General features: G+C 66.3%; 4 protein-coding genes across 13 annotated transcripts; 2 read left to right on the top strand and 2 right to left on the bottom strand.

The window, feature by feature from the left end:
* Nucleotides 1–229: 229 nt before the first annotated feature.
* COPZ1 (COPI coat complex subunit zeta 1) lies at nt 230–3,926 on the bottom strand. The gene is made up of 9 exons (XM_049796721.1): nt 3,553–3,926; nt 2,483–2,551; nt 2,070–2,151; nt 1,871–1,962; nt 1,515–1,570; nt 1,027–1,104; nt 857–908; nt 688–726; nt 230–320 (listed from the first exon to the last, which is right to left on the bottom strand). The coding sequence occupies exons 1-9, from the start codon at nt 3,568–3,570 to the stop codon at nt 273–275; spliced, it is 534 nt and encodes a 177-aa protein (XP_049652678.1). The 5' UTR covers nt 3,571–3,926; the 3' UTR covers nt 230–272.
* A 1,102-nt stretch (nt 3,927–5,028) lies between these two features.
* On the top strand, nt 5,029–21,167 carry CBX5 (chromobox 5). 3 transcript variants are annotated; one of them, XM_049796719.1, is made up of 5 exons: nt 5,029–5,179; nt 18,210–18,365; nt 18,431–18,617; nt 20,356–20,453; nt 20,566–21,167. In XM_049796719.1, the coding sequence occupies exons 2-5, from the start codon at nt 18,229–18,231 to the stop codon at nt 20,714–20,716; spliced, it is 573 nt and encodes a 190-aa protein (XP_049652676.1). In that variant the 5' UTR covers nt 5,029–5,179; nt 18,210–18,228; the 3' UTR covers nt 20,717–21,167. The 3 variants fall into 3 exon arrangements, with proteins under 3 accessions (XP_049652676.1, XP_049652674.1, XP_049652675.1); XM_049796717.1 differs by lacking the exon at nt 5,029–5,179 and adding an exon at nt 16,488–16,691; XM_049796718.1 differs by lacking the exon at nt 5,029–5,179 and adding an exon at nt 16,790–16,899.
* NFE2 (nuclear factor, erythroid 2) lies at nt 7,520–9,840 on the top strand. The gene is made up of 3 exons (XM_049796720.1): nt 7,520–7,622; nt 7,874–8,014; nt 8,386–9,840. Exons 1-3 carry the CDS (start codon nt 7,608–7,610, stop codon nt 9,067–9,069), a joined length of 840 nt encoding a protein of 279 aa, XP_049652677.1. The 5' UTR covers nt 7,520–7,607; the 3' UTR covers nt 9,070–9,840.
* On the bottom strand, nt 10,573–16,204 carry HNRNPA1 (heterogeneous nuclear ribonucleoprotein A1). 8 transcript variants are annotated; one of them, XR_007505242.1, is made up of 11 exons: nt 16,058–16,204; nt 14,548–14,664; nt 14,141–14,287; nt 13,805–14,015; nt 13,627–13,719; nt 13,425–13,547; nt 12,727–13,164; nt 11,928–12,050; nt 11,759–11,821; nt 10,779–10,825; nt 10,573–10,661 (listed from the first exon to the last, which is right to left on the bottom strand). XR_007505242.1 is itself a non-coding variant. In XM_049796712.1 (11 exons), exons 1-10 carry the CDS (start codon nt 16,070–16,072, stop codon nt 11,766–11,768), a joined length of 1,131 nt encoding a protein of 376 aa, XP_049652669.1. In that variant the 5' UTR covers nt 16,073–16,204; the 3' UTR covers nt 11,260–11,573; nt 11,759–11,765. The 8 variants fall into 8 exon arrangements, 7 of the variants coding, with proteins under 7 accessions (XP_049652669.1, XP_049652670.1, XP_049652666.1 ...); XM_049796712.1 differs by lacking the exons at nt 10,573–10,661; nt 10,779–10,825 and adding an exon at nt 11,260–11,573 and having other exon boundaries at nt 12,727–12,900; nt 13,093–13,164; XM_049796713.1 differs by lacking the exons at nt 10,573–10,661; nt 10,779–10,825 and adding an exon at nt 11,260–11,573 and having other exon boundaries at nt 12,727–12,900; nt 13,093–13,164; nt 13,425–13,517.
* Nucleotides 21,168–21,457: the final 290 nt, after the last annotated feature.

Here is a 21,457-nt window from a genome sequence, read left to right as displayed (position 1 = left end):
CCCCATCCACACGTGTCCCTTACACACCTGCCCCCCCCATCCCCTCTGCGTGTCCCCCCCACGTGTGTATCCCTGTGTGTGTCCCCCCCCAGGCAAGCAAGGGGCCCCCCCCTTTACTGAAGGGGGGGCACCAGACCCCCCCACGCCCCCCCCACCCAGACACCGGGGTCCCCCCCGGCACAGACCGGAGCCGGCGCAGGGAGAGATGAGGCAGCACACGGGATTTCGGGGGGGGGGGGCTGGCATGTTGGGGTGTCAAGATGGGGGCCACGCTAGCGTAGCAGCGACCACTTGATCTGCTCCTTTGCCGACTGCAGCACCTGTAGAAGTGGGGGGGGGGGGGGGGGGGGGGGGCAGCATGAGGCACAGGGCACCCATGGGTGCTGGGGGGCCCGAGGGCACCCAGGGGCTCCATGGGCACCAAGGTAGGGATGGGAGATGTGGGGAGCTGTCCCAGGGGGGCGGGGGGAGGCCACTGGGGTGTTGGGGGGGCCAGGGGCACCCAGGTGACACTGGGGGGGGGCATGGGGAGCGATACGGGGACACTGGGGGCAGCCAGGGACACCCAGGTGACACTTGGCAACACCCACGGGTGTGGGCAGCTGCCCTGGTTGGTGGGCTCAGAAGTGGGAGGGGGGCATTGCCAACCCCGGGGGGGTCCCAGGGAGGGGGGGGGTCGGGCCTTACCTGCGAGACCGTCTGCTCCGTGAGGGGCACGTCCTCGCCCTGCAAACACAGAGGGAGGTGGGTGCGTGGTGTGGGCGGGGGGGGGCACCCATCGCCCCTCCATCATCCTCTCCCTTCCTCACGCCCCCTCCAGCTTCCCTGTGCCCCCCCCCCCACGACACCCCCATACCCGCACAGCCACGCGATGTACCACTTGCTGGGGGTCGCTCTCCAGGACGACGCTGGGAGGGGGAAAGAGAGACCCGTCAGCATCCAGCACCCCCCACCACCCCCCGCAGGGCCCCCGGGCACCCAGGGGGAACGACAGACCCCGTAGTGGGGGGGACACAAGACACCCACCCGCCGTCCACGATCTCGTCCACAGCCAGGAAGAGCCCCTCCATGTTCTCCAGCAGCGCCCGCTTCTCCACGTTCTTCCTGGGGGGGGGGGGGGAGGGTGCAGCCCGCTCAGCACCCACAGGCCCCCACCAGCAACAGGACCCCCCCCCCCCTCCAGGCACCCATGGCCCCCCAGGTGCCTGCTGGGCCCCCCCAACCTGTGCCAGAGCTCATTGGGGTCCCCTGGAACCATGAGATGCCACCCCCCAGGAATACGGGTGCCCCCCAGGACTCACAGGTGCCCCCCAGAAGCCTGTGTGCCACCCCCCCAGGACCCCATGTGCCACCCCCCTAGGACAATGGGTGCACCCCAGGAGCCTGTGTGCCACCCCCCGAGGACTCACAGGTGCCCCCAGGACCCACGGGGCCCCCCAGGACCCCAGATACCACCCCCCTAGGACAACGGGTGCCCCCCAGGAGCCTCTGTGCCCCCCCAGGACCCATCGTACCGCAGCATCTGGCTGAGCGAGTCGAAGAGGCAGTTGAGGACGGCCGTGAGCATCAGCTGGGGGACAACGGGGTCACGCGGTGGCACTGCCAGATGGGGGCACCCCGAGGTGGACCCCCCCCCCCCCCCGGCTTGGTGGCACCTTCTGTGTCCCCTCCCTGTCCTGGGACCTTTCTGCACATCCCCTCTGTGTCCCCTGCCCTGGTACAGCAAGGTACCCCCCTCCTTGTCCTGTTATCCCTCCACGTCCCCAGCCTGCCACCCTGGTGTCCCCAACCCACCACCCTTGGGTGTCCTCCCCTGCCCTGGCACCCCTGGCTGTGTCCCCCACCACCACCCCTGGGTGTCTCCAGCCACCTCGTTCTCGTGGGAGCTGCCGATGACGTAGAAGTAAAGGTCGATGCTGCTCTTGTAGACGACGGTCAGCCCCTCGAGCAGCGCGATCTCGCCTGTGGGCACAGCCTGGCGTCACCCCCGTGGCCAGCCCGCACACCCCCACAGGGGTGGCAGCCCCCCCCCCAGGGGACACACACATCCCCGTCCCTGAAACACTCACTGTCGGTGCGGTGGGTCTTGTTGAAGATGTTCTTCTCGAAGGCTTTCTGCTCCTTGACGCTGGGGTACGTGTCATCGTAGTACTGTGGGGACAGTGGCACATGGGGACCCGGGACACCCCGCCCTGCCCCAAGGAGCCCCCGTCACCCTGTTCCGGGCCACTCAACCCTGTCCCCACGCCCCTGTCCCTGCCCTGTGCCACCAAATGTCCCCTTGTCCGTGCCACATGCCACCCCAACGTGCTCCCCATGGTCTCCGTGTCCCTGCCCTGTATCACGTCCCAGCCCTCCCGATGCCACCAAGCATCCCAACACCTGTTCCCCCCCCTGTCCCCACGTCTTCCTGGGGCGGTGTCCTCATCCCTGTCCCCATCCCTGCACCCTGCGTGTCACTGTCACCCCTCGTGCCCCTCACCTTGGCAAAGAGCCGGTCGCCATCGTTGTCTAGGATGATGACAGCTTTGACGGTGTAGAGCGACGGCTCCTGCGGGGACACGACCACCATCACCCCGCTGCCACCCCGTTCCCGGGGACAGGGCCACCCCCAGCCCAGGCCAGGGGGGACACCCTGTGGCACCGCACCACCCCTCCGTCACCCAAAAACCGCCATGGTGGCACCGAGGACACCGGGAAGGAGCCTGTGTCCAGCACCCCCATCCTGGTGAGGGGGTCCCGGGCGGTGGCCGCTGCAGGGTCAGGCCGGGGAGGGGGGGGGGGGGTGTCCCTGTCCCCATCCCTGTCCCCGTCCCCGTCGATCCGGGTGCTCCCAAGCTCCCGGGACCAAGTTCTGTGATGCACTGACTGCCCGTAGCCACAGCCGGAGTGTAGGACAGAACCTCGCCCCGGGCGCTGCCAGGCCACCGATGGCCACCACCGATGGCCACTACCGACGGCCACCACCCACGGCCACCCCCGGCCCCGGCGGGGACCCTGTGGGCACCGCTGGTGGGGACGGTCACCCCCCCACCCTGGGAATTGTCACCCCGACAGGCAGGACAAGGCCACCACGGGGCGGGGAGGGGGGGGGGGGGTGCCACTGCCACCCCCACGGGCAGGGAGAAGCCCCCCAGTTACCCCCGTTGCCACCCCGGCATTTACCCCCCCTCATTGACCCCCATTTACCCCTATTACCCCCCCCCATTTACCCCCAGTGCCACCCTGGCTTTTACCCCCCCATACTGCCCCGCATTTACCCCCACTGGCCCCCCACTTACCCCACCAGCACCCCCCACTTACCCCCTCACTATCCCCCCAACTCACCGCCCCATTTACCCCCCCATTTACCCCATTTACACCCCCATTTGTCCCATTTACCCCCCCACTTACCCCCCCTACTTACTCCACTGCCCTCCCCATCGCCCCCCACGTACCCCAACCAGCGACCCTCATTTACCGCCTCACTGCCCCCCACTCACCCTCTAGCCCCCCATTCGCTCCCCTTTCCCCCCACCATCGCCCCCCCCCTCGGCCCCAGCCGCCCCCTACCAGGATCAGCGCCTCCATTTTGCGCTCGCCGCTGCCGACGTGGAGCCGGAAGAGCGACCGCCGCTGATTGGCTGCTCGGCTGTCAATCACGCCGCCAGCCACCGCCCCACCGGGTTGACTGGGCGAACTCGAGCCCCATACAACCAATCGCTGCGCGTCTGGGAGCGGAGGGCGGGCTGGCCTTTCCCGCCGTTCCCGCGGATGTTGCTGATTGGACACGCCTTCCGTCCGTCACCGCCGCGCTGCACTCCCGGAAGCCGAGGGGGCGGCGCAGTTCCCATGGTGACCAGGGAAGCGCTGACGTAACCTCTCTGCCGGTTTCACTCTGTGGTTGGCTGGCTCGCCAACCACATGACCGGAAGCGTTTTCCCCCCCCAGCCGTGCTTAGCCACACCCCTAAGCGGGTCACGACCCCCCGATGGGCGGGGTTACCTGTGACCTTTGGCTTCTCTAGGGTCGGGTCAGGGGTCGGGAGGGGACATGGGGGGGGCGTGGGGAGGGAATGGGGGGAACTGGGGGGATGGGGGGGCGGGGGGGGACGTGGGGGGACACGGGGGGAACATGGGGGACGTGGGGGAACTTTGGGGGACACGAGGGGACATGAGGGACGTGGGGGGACATGGGGGACACGGGGGGGACATGGGGGACACAGGGGGACACGGGGGGGACATGGGGCATACGGGGGGATGTGGGGGGACACGGACACGGGGACATGGGGGGAGTGGGGGGGGGACACACAAGGGGGAGATGGGGGGACCCTGGGGGACACCAGCAGGGGTAGGGACCCCCGCGAGGCCCCCCCGCTTCCCCGGTGGGGGGGGGGGGGGGTGACACCGGCAGTAGCAGTGGCACCGGCGGGGGGGGGGGCCACGGGACACCCGGATGCCTGGGTCCCCCCCGCGGGTTGGTGGGGCGGATGGCCTGGGCCCTACTGATAACGGGTTTTTGGGGGTGGGGGGGTTCCTACGTGTCCCCCGTGTCCCCCCGCGGGGGCCCCGGGGTTGGGCAACCGCCGGTGGCTTCCTGCCACCCGGCGGGGGGGGAGGATGGGGGGGACAAGGGGGGACGCAGGAGTGTCCCCGACACTGCCCCCCGTGCCCCTGGTCCCTGGGACCCCCCCAGTGTCCCCTGGCCACCCTTCCCCTGTCCCTGTGCCCCCCACTTGTGTCCCCATGACCCCCATTGATGTCCCCACATCCCCCTGTCCCTTTGACCCACCAGTGTCCCCATCCCCATGCCCCCTGATTTTGTCCCCACACCCCCTAATTTTGTCCCCACACCCCCTATTTTTGTCCCCACGCCCCCCCCTTTCCCCTGTGTCCCCATCTCCCCCTTTCGTGTCCCCACATCCTCCGTTCCCCTCTCCCCCAGCCTCTGTCCCCCCATCCCGCCCCCATGTCCCCTGTCCTTCTCCCCACAAACTTCCCCCCCCCCCCCCCTCGCACCCCGCCCTGGGTTCCTGTCCCCCCCCCCACCCTCCGTTGTCCCCAGGGTGTCCCCAGGGCAGGCACCCAGTGGCAGCGGGCACGGGGCCGCCCTGGGGGCTGGCACTGGGGGGCCCGTCCCGTGTCCCCCACGTCCCCGTGTCCCCACCGGGCATGGCCCTACCCTGAGCACGAGGCACCAGGTGGGTCCCGGCACCGGGGAGCACACGCGTGTGCAACGGGGGGGGGCGGTGTGGGGAGGAGGCGTGTGTCGGGGACGGGGACACGCGTGTGCCCGGGCGTTGGCGTGTCGGCGCTTGTGCCTGGGCACGCGTGTGCCCGGGGACGCGGGTATCGGCACACTCGTGTGTCAGGGATCGGTGCACGCGTGTGCCTGTGTCGTAATGTGTTTGTGCTTGCACACTGGTGCACGCGTGTGCCTGAGGATCAGGGTATGGGTGCCCGTGTGTGCCCCAGGATCGGGGTATGGGTGCACGCATGTGCCCAAGGATTGGGGTATCGGTGCACGTGTGTGTGAGGGATCGGTGTACAAGCATGTTTAGGGAGGGTGCACGCGTGTGCCGGGGCAGACGAGCACGCGTGTGCCTGTGGGTAAATGTGTTTGTGCTTGTGCTGGTGCACGCGTGTGCCCGAGGATCAGGGTATCGGTGCCCGCGTGTGCACTGAGGGATATTAGTGCACGCCTGCACCCAGGGTCATTGCACAAGTGTGTTCAAGGACGGAGGACGCGTGTGCCAGGGTGCCCGGAGCCACCCAGGCGTTGGTGTGTCGGTGCTTGCGCCTGCGCGTGCCCGAGGATCAGGGTATCGGTGCACACGTGTGTTCAGGGAGGGTGCACGCATCTGCCCGTGTCGTAATGTGCTTGTGCTTGCGCTGGTGCACGCCGGTGCCCGAGGATCAGAGTATCGGTGCCCGCGTGTGCCCTGGGATAAGGGTATTGTTGCACATGTGTGCCTAGGTATCGGTGCACGCGTGTGCCCAGGTATCGGTGCACACTTGTGCCTGAGGATCAGGGTGTTGCTGCACGTGGGTGCCCGAGGACCAGGGTATTGGTGCACACGTGTGCCCGGGTATCGGTGCACACTTGTGCCCAAGGATCTGGGTATCGGTGCACATGTGTGCCTGAGGACCAGGGTATCAGTGCCCGCATGTGCCTGCGGACCAGGGTATCGTTGCACAAGTGTGTCTGGGTATCGGTGCACACTTGTGCCCAGGTATCGGTGCACACTTGTGCCCGAGGATCCGGGTATTGGTGCACGTGTGTACCTGAGGACCAGCGTATTGTTGCACAAGTGTGTCTGGGTATCGGTGCACACTTGTGCCCGAGTATCGGTGCCCGCGTGTGCCCAAGGACCAGGGTATCGGTGCACATGTGTGCCCGGGTATCGGTGCACACTTGTGCCCAAGGATCCGTGTATCGGTGCACATGTGTGCCTAAGGACCAGGGTATCGGTGCACACGTGTGCCCAGGTATCGGTGCACACTTGTGCCCGAGTATTGGTGCATGCGTGTGCCTGAGGACCAGGGTATCAGTGCACACGTGTGCCCGGGTATCGGTGCAAACTTGTGCCCGAGGATCCGGGTATCGGTGCACATGTGTGCCTGAGGACCAGGGTATCATTGCACAAGTGTGTCTGGGTATCGGTGCACACGTGTGCCCGAGTATCGGTGCACGTGTGTGCCCAAGGATCAGGGTATCGGTGCACATGTGTGCCTGGGTATCGGTGCACACTTGTGCCCGAGGATCCGGGTATCGGTGCCCGCATGTTCCCGGGTATCGGGGTACCGGTGCCCGCGTGTGCCAGGACAGCAGAACACACGTGTGCCACGTATTGGCGTGTTGTTTTTGTGCCGGTGCACGCGTGTGCCCGAGGACGGGGGTCTCGGTGCCCGCGTGTGCCCAGGTGCGTGTGTGGGCGCAGGCAGGGTGCCAGTCACTCGGGGGGGGTGTTGTACCAGCGTGGGGGCCCCGGCTCAGCCCCGGGGCGGAAACAGCCCCAACGGCTGCAGCTGGGGGGGGGACGGGACACGGGGGGGGGGGGGGGGGGGGGTGTCACCCTCACCCCCTTCCCCCCAAATCACCACAGGGGCCTGGTGCTGTGTTATTGTAGGGTGCCCCAGTGGCTGTTACTGCTGGGACAGTGGTCACGGGGGGGTCACGGGGAGGATGACACGGGGGGGGGGTGTGACACGGGGGGGGGGGGGGTGACACGGGGGGGGGTGACAGCCAGGCCGGTGTTGGGCAGGACACATCGGTTGGTCCTTGTGCAACGTCCCGGCGTTGGGCAATGGGGTGGCGCAAGGTGGGTGGTACCGGGGGGGGGGGGGGTGTCACCCGTGGGTGGGGGCACACCCCCACCCAACACACACACACACACACTGCGGGGGGACACCCCACGTCCCCGCCCTGTCCCCCAGCGCACCCCAAAAGCAGAAGTGGGGGCTGGAAGGGACCCAGGCGTCCTGCGGGGGGGGGGGGGGTGGTGTTCACGCGGGACACGGGGGTGGGGGGACGGGGGGGGTGTCAGTGGGTGCCCCCCCCCCACCCCCGGGGACAGGAGATAACCCCTTATCTGGGGCGGCAGGAGAAGGCGGCTCCGTGGCTCCAGCATGGGGGACCCCGAGGTGAGCGAGGGGGGGCCGAGGGGGGAGGTGGGCTTGTTGGTGGGGGGAGGTTGGAGGGGTCTTGGGGTGTCCTGAGGGGGTCTGGGGGTGTTTTAGGGGACCCCGGGGGTATCGGGGCAGGGGGAGGGATGGAGGGCTTTAGGACGCGGGGGGAGCCCTGGCGCGGGGGGGGGGAGGGGGGAAGGTAAAGGGGCGGGGCCAGAGGCGGCCCGCAGCCAATCAGAGCCAACGTGGCGCTTTGTCCCTGGCAGTCGCTGGCGGCTCTCGGGGAGGTGGGGGGGCGGGGCCCGCCCCTGGCTCCGCCTCTAGGCCCGCCCCTGGCCCCGCCCCCGCCGGGCCCCGCCGAGGTGGAGCTCACGTGGCAGGAGATCCTCTCCCTCAGCGAGCTCCAGGTGCGCCACGCCCCCTCCCGCCGGGCCACGCCCCCCGCGCACACGCGCGCTGCAGGGTCCTACCGCCCCCTGCCGGCCGCCGCGCCTGCTCCCCCCGCACCCGGGGACCCCCCCTCCCACTGCGCCCACCCCCTTGCACCCCCTGGGAGACGCCCCCCATTGCCCCCCGCTTCCTCTGGACCCCCTCCCATTGCCCCCTCCCTCCCTGGGAAACACCTCGTTGCCCCCCCCCCTCCCTTGGACCCCCTCCTATTGCCCCCCCCCTTGCTGGGAGACACCCCATTGCCCTCCCCCCCTCCCTCTAGCACCCCCATTGCCCCCCCCCATTATACCCCCCTCCCCACAAGTCACCCCCTATCTTCTCCCTACAGGGCCTGGACATGGTGGCAGACCCCACCTTTGACCCCTCCTTTTGCCCCCTTCCTCCACCACCCCCCCCTCCTCCTCCTCCTCCCTATACCCCCCTCCAACCCACCCCTCCAACCTCCCTCCCCCCAGCCCCCTTTATTCCCCCTTTCCCTTCCCCTTTCCCTAATCCCCCCCTACCAACACCCTTTCCACCGGAGCCGCTCGCCCACCCAGCCGCTCCCCGGGGAGCTGGCAGCGGCGGCAGCAGCCGGGACGCCCGCCGGGCGCTGGCGTCGGCGTTACCGATCGGTCCCGAAGCCATCGTCAACCTGCCGGTGGAGGACTTCAACGCGCTGTTGGGACGAGCGCGACTGTCGGGACCGGAGTTGGCGTTGGCGCGGGATATCCGTCGTCGAGGCAAGAACAAAGTGGCGGCGCAAAAATGTCGCCGGAGGAAATTAGAAGCCATCGCTCGGCTCCAGGCGGAATTGGGGAGGTTGGGACGGGAACGGGAACGGCTGCTACGGGCGCGGGGGCAGGCGGAACGGGCGCTGGGTGCCCTGCGCCGAGACTTGGCCCGCGTTTCGGCTCAGGTGCTGGGGGCCCTGAGGGACGGGGCCGGCAACCCGCTGCCCCCCGAGCGCTTCGGCCTGCGCCTGGCGCCCGATGGGGGGCTCAGCCTGGAGACCCTGGGTGGGGGGGAGTGACCGGAGGGGCAGGGGCCTGGGGGTGTCTTGCAGCCCCTAGGGAGCAAGGCGGGGAGGTCCCTTGGGTGCTCGGGGTGCCATCCTGCACCCCACAGAGACCAAGGGCACCCTTGGGTGCCAACCTGCACCCCACGAAGCCCCACGGCACCCCTGGGTGACCCCTGCACCCCACAGAGCCCAACAGCATGCTTGGGTGGCCCCTGCACCCCACAGAGCCTCACGGTACCCTTGGGTGACTCCTGTGCCCCATGGGGAGCAAAGGGGCCCTTGGGTGCTATCCTGCACCCCACGGAGCCCCACAGCACCCCCAGGTGTCCCCTGCACCCCATGGAGCCCAAGGGCACCCTTGGGTGCCATCTCACACCCCCCACAGCCTCACAGCACCCTTGGGTGACCCCTGAACCCCATGGAGCCCAAGGGTACCCGTGGGTGCCATTCTGCACCCCACAGCACCCCTGCGTGACCCCCACACCCTACAGAGCCCAAGGACACCCTTGGATGACCCCTGCATCCTCTAGGGAGCAAGGGGTCCCTTGGGTGCCTATGGTGCCATCCTGTACCCCACAGAGCCCAAGGGCACCCTCGGGTGCCCCCAGAGCCCAAGGGTGCACCCAGGTGCCTGCAATGGGTCCTGTACCCCGGGGTGCCCCTTCTCCCAGCTCCACACAGTGTCCCCAGTGTCCCCCAGCCCTCCCCTGGCTGCGGGTGACACGCTGGGGACACCCCGTCACTGCCACCCCTGTAAGTAAACAATAAACCATCTCAGATGGGGCCAGCGCCTGTATTGTCTCTGTCACCCCACATCACCCGTCACCTCCCTGCCCCATCGCCCTGGGGTGACGCATTCCTGCTACCTCCCCCATCCTTCTCCGTCCCCCCAGGGCGAGGAGTTGTCCCCACACCACCTCCCTCAACCCCAGTGACACATCCCTGTTACTCCATGCCGCCCCGGGGCACCACATACCCATGTCAGCCCCACGCCTGCCTGTCATCTCCTGTCCCTGTCACCCCGTGGCCCTCGCTCTCCCTGTGGTGACCCAGCCCTGGGGTCCCCAAGAACCGTGTCCCCCAGCCCTGAGGTCCCCCCAGCCCAGGCAACCTCAACCCACCTTCTCTGTCCCCATCCTGTCCCCTCCATCCTCATCCCTGTCCCCTCTATCCCTGTCGACTCCCTAGGGCCACCCCCTCCCCAAACCCTCCATGCCCAGTGTCCCTAGCCCATCCTGTTCCCTTTGTCCCCAGCCCCATCCCTGTCCCCCTGTCCTCATCTTATCCCCCCTCTGTCCCCATCCTTGTCCCCTCTGTCCCCAGCCCCATCCCTGTCCCCTCCATCACTTCCCCATCCCTGTCCTGTCCCACTGCCATCTTGTCCCCCAGCCCCATCTCCCCCCTCCTCTCTGTCCCCAGCCCTCCATGGCTGTTCCATCCTTGTCTCCATCCCTGTCCCCTCCATCCCTGCCCCCCCCCACCCCCCCCAGTCCCCACAGACGGGACACGTTTACAAAAATACCCTTTTTTTTATTTACAAGGCCCCCGACCCGCAGCTCCCGCGGCAGTGACACCTCCCAGGTGCTAACAGGCTCCCACGGGTGCTGCAAGGAAGGGGAGAGCCATGAAGGGGGGAGTAGGGGTGGCCCCAGCCCCGGGGGTTTCACACGTGTCACCCTGCACCCCCCCCACCCCGTTGTCCCCCCACCCCTGCCGCTCACCTCCGCCTGTGGCCCGCGGGCTCCTCTCCCCCTTTTGCCAGCAGCTCCTACAAAAGGGAAGGCAGGCGTTAGTGACCCGGCGGGGGTCCTGGGGTGGGGAAACGGGGACGTGGGGTGGGGACACACACACACAGAAGCTGCTCTTACCTACAGCATCCCTGCCCTGTGCTCTGCGGTGCTGCGAGGGGGGAGAACTTGGGGGGGGTGGGGGGGGAGAGGCCAGCGCCAAGGGGACACCCCAGGGATAAAGGGGGGGCGGCCAAGTCTGAAATGGAGTGGGGGGGTGGGTGTGTACGGGGCCCATGAAGGGCAAAATGGGGCTGGGGGTGCGTGTGCAGGGACGGTGGGGGGGAAAGAGCCTGAGCTAGTCTGCCCTGGGTCGGAGTTGGAGGGGGACCAGGCTGCGCCCCGCAGCGGCCAACACCAGAGTGGTGTAGAGGTCAGAAATGTAAATATATATAAAAAAATAAAAATAATAATTAAAAAAAAAAAGACACATTTATTCAGCGTCATGTTGTGTTACAGTTAGCGATCGACAGCACGGGCGCGCAAATAAAACCGAGGCTTCCGGGAGGCCTCGTCGGAATGCTTCCACGGCACAGAAAACTAAAATAACCTGTTGTACAATTAGTCACAAACACAGTCCTGTTTCGCAAAGGAGACTTCTGTCTAACACACGTCTTCATGGAGCAGCCACCCCCCGCCACAGCTGTGAGTGGGCCGAGTTCACAACTGGTGTAACCTGCAGCTTCCCTGTCCCTTCTCTGGCTCGCCTCTCCCGCTAAGCTTTGTTTCCTGTTGAATAATATGGAATAAAGTTAATCTAACCGGCCCCGGTCCAGCCGCCGCTTTGAGGGGGCGTTTGGCAGCTTCTTTTTCTTTTTCTTTTTTTAAATTTGGTTTTATTTTCTTTAATTTATCTTTTAATTTCATAAACTGCTGTTGGAATAGCTCGCTTGCTTTGCGGCGGATGGGCTCACCTGGGTGTTAAAACCTCCTGCCGCCGCCGTAGCTGCCGCCGCCGCTCGAGCTGCCGTAGCCGCCTGCAAGAGGAGGAGGGGGAGAGGTTAGAGAAACGCTCTAGGGTTGGGGGGAGCAGCAGATTTGGGGGCTGCATCCAAATCCCCCCCCGCCCCGCCAGGGACTCACCGCCACCGTACGGCCCCGAGCTCCTGCCCCCGAAGTTGCCCCCCTTCATGGGGCCGAAATTGGACGACTGGTTGTTGTAACTGCCGAAGTCGTTGTAGTTCCCCCCGCCGCCAAAGTTGCTGCCTGGGGAGGGGGGGAGAAAAAAAGAGGGAAACAGGGTCAGTGTGGGGAAGGGAAAGGCACTCAGGGGGGTTCAATGGGGAGCCTAGAGGTACCCTGTGGCTGGGGTGAGGGCTTAATGGGGAGCCCAGAGGCCAGCAGGGTGTTTTAACAGGGAGCCTGGAAGCACTTGGGTGCTTGTGGGAGGGTTACTGGGGAGCCTGGAGGCACCCGGTGGCCAGGAGTGTTTAACTGGGAGCCCAGAGGCAAGGCGGGGTTAAGGGGGAGCCTGGAGGCACCAGAAGAATTTGGAGGGGGGGTTAATGGGGAGTCCAGAAGCACCCCACAACTAGAGGGGAGTTTAACTGGGGGCCTGGAGGCACCCCATTGCCTTGGGGTGATTTAAGGGGGAGCCTGGGGGTTCCCCATGGCTGGGGGGTGTCTAATGGAGAGCCAGGAGACCCCCCACAGCCAAGAGGAGGATTTAAGAGAGCCCAGAGGCACCCCATGGCTTGGGGTGGTTTAATGAGGAGCCCGGAGGCACCCAGGGGCACGGGGAGGGTGTTTAATTGGGAGTCTGGAGGCACCCCACTGTCAGAGTGGGGTTTAACGGGGACTCGAGGTGTGGAGGAGGGGTTAACTGAGAGGCCGGAGGCACCCCACGGCCAAGAGGGGATTTAGGGGGCTGGAGGGGTCTCACCTGTGCCCGCTTCGGAAAGGCCATTCCGCACGGCAAGCGCGGGTCCCCGGGCGGGACGCCGTCCTCCGCTGCCGCCGCCGAAGCCCCCCCCGCCGTTATTATAGCCGTCATAGGTGCTGCTGCCGCCGTAGCCCCGGTTGCCGCCGGAATAGCCGGGGCCGCTGCCGCCGTAACCTGGGGGAGAGGAAGGAGGGCGCTGAGCTCCGAGGGCCGCCCCGGCGGGCGCGTGGGGGCCGGGCTCCGGGTTCGGCAGGGCGGTGGGCTGCGTCCGCTGTCTGGGCCGGGCCACGGGGCCGGCTGGCGTCCTCGGCGAGCGGCTGGGCGCGTTGGCCGCTGCCCGTCGGAGAAATCCCGCTCTGGCCTTACCGTCATTGCCAAATCCATTATAGCCGTCTCCGCCGCCGCCATAACCGCCACCGCGGCTGCCACCAAACCCACCTGAAAAGAACAAACCGTTGTGGTTCAATCCGTCCACGCGGGGCCGGGCGGTTTAGAGCTGCCGGAGAGAAAAGTTCGGGGTGCCGAAATCCCGGCGTGGAGGGAGGAGGAGCGGCGCTCTGGCTGGGCCGAGGGGGGCCGGGAGCCGGAGCGGTGGCAGCCGGAGCGGCGGTGGCGTTTGGGCTAGGTTTTGAGCTGCGTCTCGAGCCGGCGGCGTCCCTTGCGGCTGGCAGCCAGACGGGTCCCGCCGAACCACTTACCACGGCCGCCGAAGTTGCCGCCGCGACTGAAGTTGTCGTTACCGCCGAATCCGCCTCCGCGGCCGCCGCCAAAATTCCCGGAACCGCTGCGGCCTAGGAGAGGGGGCGGAGGGGGGGGACAGCCTTTAGGAACAGCACAGGCAGCGGGGTCTAGCGGCAGCTCGGGGCAGGGGGGGAGCTGGGGGCCGAGCCGTGTGCTCACCTCTCTGGCTGGCTGAGGCGCTGGCCATCTCCTGCTTCGAGAGGGCTTTCCTCACCTCGCAGTTGTGCCCGTTCACAGTGTGGTATTTCTGAACTGCAGGGAGGGAAGGGAGGGAGATTTAGGGGAGGGGGACACAAAGCCGGGTGTCCCCCTCCCTTTCGGCACGTGCCAGACTTACTGACTATCTTGTCAACGGAGTCGTGGTCGTCGAAGGTGACGAAGGCGAAGCCCCTCTTCTTGCCACTGCCGCGGTCCGTCATGATCTCGATGACTTCGATTTTGCCATATTGGCCAAAATAGTCCCTCAAGTGATGCTCCTCCGTGTCCTCCTTGATGCCGCCCACAAAGATCTTTTTGACTGTGAGGTGGGCTCCGGGCCGCTGGGAGTCCTGCGGGAACACAGTGGCATGGGTTTGGGGTCTGGGGAGCCCCCCATCTCCACTCAAACTGGCCCTGGGCTCTGCCATCCCCATCCAGCAGGGTCTGAGCCCCTCCCTGACCTCTTCGGCCTTACCTCTCTCGATACGGCCCTCTTTGGTTCAACAACTCTGCCGTCCACTTTGTGTGGCCGGGCATTCATGGCGGCGTCAACCTCTTCCACCGAGGAGTATGTGACGAAGCCGAAGCCTCGTGAACGTTTGGTGTTTGGGTCCCTCATCACCTGGAAGGACAGACACACATCAGGCCGTGGCATGGAGCTCCCCAAACAGCAGCAGCCCCCCTCCCTGGGGACGTGGTTCCTTTCTTTCAGCTCCTCCACCTCTTGCTCCTGCCTTCGCAGCTGGTCTCATTATCCACCCTGTTACACCTTGAACCCTGTCACTGTGGGTCACCGAGGGCTGACGCTTGTCACCCACCCCCCCACCAGAGGGAAGGCCAGGGAGGAGGCAGGACCCACAGTAGGAGGTTGGAGGGTCTTACCACACAGTCGGTCAGGGTGCCCCATTGCTCAAAGTGGCTGCGGAGGCTCTCGTCTGTGGTTTCGAAGCTGAGGCCGCCAATGAAGAGCTTGCGGAGCTGCTCAGGCTCCTTCGGAGACTGCGGGGAGGCAGTGACACGAGGGTGAGGGGTGCTGGACACCCCTGCCCCCCAGCTATAGAGAGGCTCTGCCACCCCCAAAACTCCTGCATGGGATCCCCTTGCATTATCTCTGCTCCAGGGAGGCCCTGTCATCCCAAAATGCCCCACCCCACCCCAGGACTGCCTCGCACCCCCACAACTCCAGGGAGGCCCTGTTCCCCCCGCCCCCCCTCACTGAACTGATGCACTCCATGATATCTAGCTTCAGCCCCAAAAGGGCCCCATTACCCCCAAACCCTCTCTGTGGGGACTCCTTGCACTCCTCCAGCCCCAGGGGGGCCCTTCATACCCAGCCCCCCTGCCTGTGCCCCCCCCCGCCCCCCTCTAGCACTGTCCTCAGCCCTAGGGAGACCCTGCCACCCCCAACCCCTATCTACAAGCTTGCCCAGGCTCCTTGAGACGCCCAGTGCCAACCTGTGGGGCTGCACAGGCCCCGGGGAGACCCTGGAGACCCCAGCCTTCATTTACAGGGCCGACCAAGCTCTGGGAAGGCCCTGTGAGCCCCCAACCCCAATCTGTGAAGCTACCTGTTTCCCTCAAGAGACCCGAGACCCCCAACACCAATCTGTGGGGCCATCCAGGCCCCAAAGGGACCCTGAGCCCTCCCTGCCCCAACGCCCATCTGTGAATCAGTACAGGGCCCTGAGGCCCCCCCGAGCCTTAATCCATGGGGCTTACCCAGGCCTCAAGGAAGCCCTAAACCCTCCCAGCTCTTATCTGTGGGGCTATCCAGCCCCCCAAGGGACCCTTGGGCCTAATCTCTGCGGTCAACCAAAGCCTAAAAGACCCCTGAGCCCCCCGCCCCCCACACGTTAGGGACCACCCAGGCCCCTAGGCCCTCCCAGACCTCATCTATGGGGCTACCCACGCCTCTGACCCCTTCCCCCCTCAGCCCCCATCCATGAGGTGACCGAGATCTCCATCGGGACTCCATCTCCATCCCGCCCCCCCCCCCCCCGGCCCCGGCCCCGGCCCCGGCCCCGGCCCGCCCTACGCCCTGCGCATGCGCGGAAGCGCCGCGGCCGCCATCGCCCACCCGAGCACAAAGGCGCGCACGTGGCCCCGCGCGCGGGGAGCCGCGGCGGGGAGGGGAGGAGGGGGGGGGGAAGAGCGAGCGAGAGAGCGAGAGCGGGCGCGCGCGCGGCTGCGCATGCGCCGCGGGGGCCCCCCGGCGCGCAGCGGGCGGCCGGCGCCTGCGCAGAAGGTGGCGGGCGGGCGACGCGCGCAGGCGCAGTACGGCGCGGCCCGCGCGGCGGCGAGCGGGGCGGCGGGGGCGGGGAGGCCGCGGCGGGCCCGGGGAGGCCGGCGGTGAGGCGGGGAAGGGCTGGGGGGGGGTCGTCGGGGAGCTTACCTCGGACTTGGCCATGGCGGCGGCGCGGAGCTGGGCGGGCTGGTCGGCGGGCGGCTCAGCGCGCGATGCTCCCTCTGCGAGGCGCCGACACAGAAAGGGGCCGAGCGACGCGAGCGCCGCCGCCTCACTCCGCCGCCCCCGCCGTCTGCCCGCCCCCCGGCCGCTCCCATTGGGCGGTGCCGCCTGCGCCGCGCCCCCGCGCCGCCTTCCATTGGGCGGTGGGACAGAGCGACGCGGCCTCATTGGCGGCGACTAGCCGCTCCGCCCGCGCTGCCGCCCCTGATTGGTCGCTGACGGGGACCTCCCGCCTCCGCGCCTCACAGATTGGGCCAGGCGGCCGCGGCCCCGCCCTGCGCCGCTTTTCCCGCTCCGGCCCGGCGACTCCCCGGCGCTCCTCCGATTGGCTTTCTTTCCGGCGGTCCCGCCTCACGCCCCCCCTCTCATTGGCCAGCGCCGCAGCGCTCCCGTTCCCATTGGCGGGCGTGACCGTCGCTCAGCACTACCCGGCGGCGGGCCCGGCGGAGGTCGGCGAGCTGCGGCGCGGCGGAGCGGCGGCAGCAGGACGCGGCGGTGCCGCGGCGGCGATTCCCGGCGGCGGCGGCGGGGAGGGGCCGCCCGCCCGCCGGTGGCTAAGGTAGACCTGGCTCAGCGCATGCGCAACGCGGGGAGGGGGGATGGATGGGGGGGCGAGGGGGGCGGCCAGACGCATGCGCGGAGCTCGGCCGGCGGCGCCTGCGCGCTGCGGGCGGTTTTGGCGGGTGGAGCGCGGAGCGGCGGCGGCGGCTCGGAGGAGCGGGCAGACCGCGGCGGACGGGCCCGCGCCGGAGCCGCTCCCCGCCCAGGTAGCGGCGGGCGGGAGGTGGATGAATGGGGGGGCGGGCAGGGCGGGGGCGTGCCCCGGTGGCGGGATGGGCAGGCTCGCCGGCCAATGGTGGTGGCCAGGGAAGCGGTGGCCCGTTCGGCCAATGGCGGCGGCGGGAGGGCGGGACGGCGCGGGGAGTGACGGCCGGCTGGGCCAACGGCGGTGGGAGGGAGGCGGGGCGGGGCGGTGCCGAGCGGCGGCGCGCTCGGCCAATGCGAGGCGGGACGTGGCGGAGCCGCCGGCCAATGGGGAAAGGTGGCGCGCTGTTCGCCCCGCCCCCGCGGCCCGCTCATCCTGTGCAGCGCCGAGGACCGGGACCGGGCCGGGCCTGCGCCGCCCCCGGGACCGGCCTGGACCCCGCAGCTCGGGCCGGGAGAAGCTGGGACAAGCCAGTCCGGACCAAACCGGCGCTTTTTGCCTCAAAACAGCGCTTTTTGCCTCGAAACTGGCGCTTTTTGCCTCAAAACAGCACTTTTTGCCTCAAAACGGTGCTTTTCCTTTGTTTCTCCAGGACTCCCGCACGCAGCTTTAGGGTTGGGATGCGCCGGGCCTCCCTTCCCATCCCTTTTACACCAAAACGAGCCCTTTTTACACCCCCAAAACTGCTCCTTTTACTCCCAAATCCATGCCTTTTACACCCAAACCCTCCCTTTTTACACCCACACCCACCGCCGGTATATCACACTGGTTTGGGCCTTCGCTGCCTGGCCCCCTCAGGAAATGCCACCCAGGGCACGGGGACAAGTGAGGGATTTCTTGGCTCCATCGGGGGGGGGGGGGGTTAGGGCTGAATTTTAAAAAAAGCTGTTAAACCCAAGACTTGGGAAAAAAAAAAACCCACATTTTGGCTGCGTGTCTTAAAACCTGGGTTTTTTAAAACCCCTGGGGTTTTAACTTTTGGGGCTTTGCTTCTAAGCAGCAAACTCGCCCTAAAACGATCAGGGGGAGCACAGGGCTTTCCCTTCTTTTTTCCCCCCCTTCACCCCTTTTTAATTTGCTTTTAAAAAAGCGGTGAGATTTTTATCGCCGTGTTATAAATTGGTGGAAAAACAGGCTTTTCTACCAAAGTATTTCCCTGTGCCTAAATTCCTGCTGGTTTTTAGGGAGTTTAACCCAAATTACACTTCCCTGTGCCTAAATCCCTACCGTTTTTAGGGGGTTTAACCCAAATTGCATTCCGAGGCGCCAGCTCTTCTTACGGATTTGGGGGGGGGGGGGCGATGGGTGGCAGGGAGGTCCCTGATAACCCCCCCTGTCCCCGTGTCCATCCATCGTCGTCCCCCCCCCCAGGATCCGTGGGCGCTGCGCTATGGGCAAGAGGAGCAAGCGGCCAGCCGACAGCTCGTCCTCGGGAGACGAGGAGGAGTATGTGGTGGAAAAGGTGCTGGACCGACGCGTGGTGAAGGGCCAGGCCGAGTACCTGCTCAAGTGGAAAGGCTTCTCCGAGTAAGTACTGCTGGGGACGGGGGACGGTGACGATGACGATGATGGTGACGGTCATTTGGTGACAGGGAACACAATACTTGGGAGCCGGAGAAGAACCTGGATTGCCCGGAGTTGATCTCGGAGTTTATGAGAAAGTATAAGAAGATGAAGGAGGGTGATGGGAACAAACCACGCGAGAAGGTGGAGAGTGCCAAGAGGAAAGGAGGGCTGCCCACCGGCGGGGAGGACGTCAAGGCCAAGAAGAAGAGGGAGGTGAGGGGGGGGACTCCTGCCATGGGGATGGGCACCCAGGGATGGGGACGGGACCCTGCCACCCCCACCACAGGGATGGGCACCCAGGGATGGGGACAGGCACCCAGTGTCCGCATGATGGGGATGGGCACCCAGCATCCCCGGGATGGTGACAGGCACCCAGGGATGGGGACAGGACCCTGCCATCCCCACCATAGGGACAGGTACCCAGGAATGAGGACAGGCACCCAATGTTTTTGCGATGGGGACGGGCACCCAGCATCCCCACCATGGGGACAGGAACCCAGGGATGGGTACTAGCACCCAGGGATGCGGACAGGCACCCAACATCCCCGTGATGGGGATGGGCACCCAATGATGGGGACAGGCACCCAACATCCCCACTATGGGGACGGCCACCCAGCCATTGTTAACGGATTACACACACTGGTCACCGTAACAGAGTCCGACCCTGGGATCCTGCTGGTTAATGCAAGGTCCGAGAGAAGGTTTCCAGTTCCTCTTCGATTAGTTCTCAGGTGCCAGCTCGAGCTGGGTGCCTCCGGAGAGGGACGCCTACCCTAGACTGTGCCCCCGCAATTACTCCATCACCTGATCCCCAAGTCCAATCCCTTAATTCTGGACAGCGGTCTCTTGATTTCTTATTTGTTTTCACTGTTGCTGTGCTGGCCGCCTTCTGAAGTGACCTCACTCTCTTGGAATTGTTTCCTTGGTCCTTATCTCCTCGTCCCACTCCCATCTGCCAGATTTGGCCAGTTTTGTGTTTGCAGCACTGGTTTTATCAGCGAGTTGAGACTGGGTCGGCTCCTGCTGCCTCGGGCATCAGTCGGCTCCTTCAGCCCCTAGCCTGAGCGGAACTATTCAGAGAAGAACACACTTAATTGAATTTCTTCTGCCATGGGGACAGGCACCCAGCTGGAGACAAGCACGTGCCATCCCTACCATGGGGACAGGAACCCAACATCCCCGTGATGGGGACGGGCACCCAGAGATGGGGACGGACACCCAGAGATGGGGATGGGCACCCTGGGATGGGGACAGGAATTCAGGGATGGGGCCAGGCACCTGCCATCCCCACCATGGGGACAGGTACCCAACATCCCCATGATGGGGATGGGCACCCAGGGTTGGGGATGGGCACCTGGCCATGGGGACAGGCACCCAGGGATAGGGACAGTCACCCCACATCCCCATGATCTGGACAGGCACCCACGGATGGCATGGGTACCTGGAATCCCCACCATGGGGACAGGAACCCAACGTCTCTGTGATGGGGATGGGCACCCAATGTCCCCATGATGGGAACGGGCACCCAGGGATGGGGACAGGAACCCAGGGATAGGGACAGGCACCCATTGTCCCCAAGATGGGGACAGGCACCCAGCATCCCCGTGATTGGGACGGGCACCCAGGGGTGGGGACAGGCACCCGGTGTCTCCATGATGGGGACAGTCACACAGCCATGGGGACAGGGACCCAGTGTCAGCGCAATGGGGACGGATGCTCAGTGTCACCACAGTGGGGACGGGCACCCAGGGGTGGGGATGGGTGCCCAGTGCCACCCCGAAGGGCCAGCATCACCCACTGGTGCCAGTACGGAGAGGATGTCCCCAACCCTGTAACCTCCCAACTGGCACAAACCAGGGCTCTGTCCTCCCCACCACCACACCAAGCATACTCACACCACCACATCCCCCCCCCGCCAAAAAAACCCTATTTTTTCCCCCCAAATCTGCAGAGCAACGACATTGCCCGGGGCTTTGAGCGGGGGCTGGAGCCCGAGAAGATCATCGGTGCCACTGACTCCTGCGGGGACCTCATGTTCCTGATGAAGTGGTGAGGCCACCCTGCGTGTCCCTGGGACGGGATGGGGGGCGGGTGACTGCCACCTTCTGTACCTTCCCCGACCCCCTTCTTTGGTTTTTTTTGGGTGTCCCCACACCCCCAGGAAGGACACAGACGAGGCCGACCTGGTGCTGGCGAAAGAGGCGAACCTCAAGTGTCCCCAAATCGTCATCGCCTTCTACGAGGAGCGGCTGACCTGGCACGCCTACCCCGAGGACACGGACAGCAAAGAGCGCGAGACCCCCAGGAGCTAAGGCGGCCCCCCCACACCTCCCCCTGCCCCTGTACATAGCCCCCTCCCCCCCATCATCTCGTGTGTTGTCGTCCCCCCCCCTCCATGTCCCCAGGGATCACCTTGCCCCTCCCCACAGCCCCCCTGGGGACAGGGGAGGGGACAGTCATGCCCTTGGGGGTGGGGGGGATGGATGCAGTGCTTCCTCTCCTCCCCCCCCCCGCTGCCCTCCTCTTTGGGGGTGTCTGAAGGGTGGGGGGTGCCCCCCCCACCCTGCATCCCCCTCCCCCCCACAGACAAGGGGGTGGGGCAGGTTTGGGGGGGGGTCAGCCCTGGGTTTTTGCTGTTTTTTCTAAGATTGGTGTTTTTAGCCGGGGCCACCCCCCCCCAGGGTGTCCCTGCGTCCCGTCCCACCCACCCCTGTCATGTGTGTGTGTGTCCCCCTCGTATTTGCTTCCAATAAACGGTCACTTTTCAGGAGCCGCTGCTTTGTCTGGGGGGGAGAATGACCGGGGACCTCCCCTCCAGTATGACCCAGTTCACCCCCAGTACTGGCTCAGGCTGGGACCCCCAAATTCAGGAGGACCCAGGAGTGCCGCCTCCCCCCTCCCCCCCGAAACGGGGTGGGGCATCTTGGCCCCGCCCCCTCCTCGGCTGTGCCTCTGGCGCCACCTGGTGGGCGCGAGGCGGCGCTGCAGCCCGGACAGCGGCGGGGGGGGGGCCGAGCCGGGACACCGGGAATGGGGGGGGGACGACGACACGG

Source organism: Accipiter gentilis, unplaced genomic scaffold (assembly GCF_929443795.1).
Source record: "Accipiter gentilis unplaced genomic scaffold, bAccGen1.1, whole genome shotgun sequence".
Lineage (NCBI taxonomy): Eukaryota > Metazoa > Chordata > Aves > Accipitriformes > Accipitridae > Astur > Astur gentilis.
Note: the sequence above shows the minus strand (reverse complement) of the source record. Positions and strands in the feature narration are given on the sequence as shown.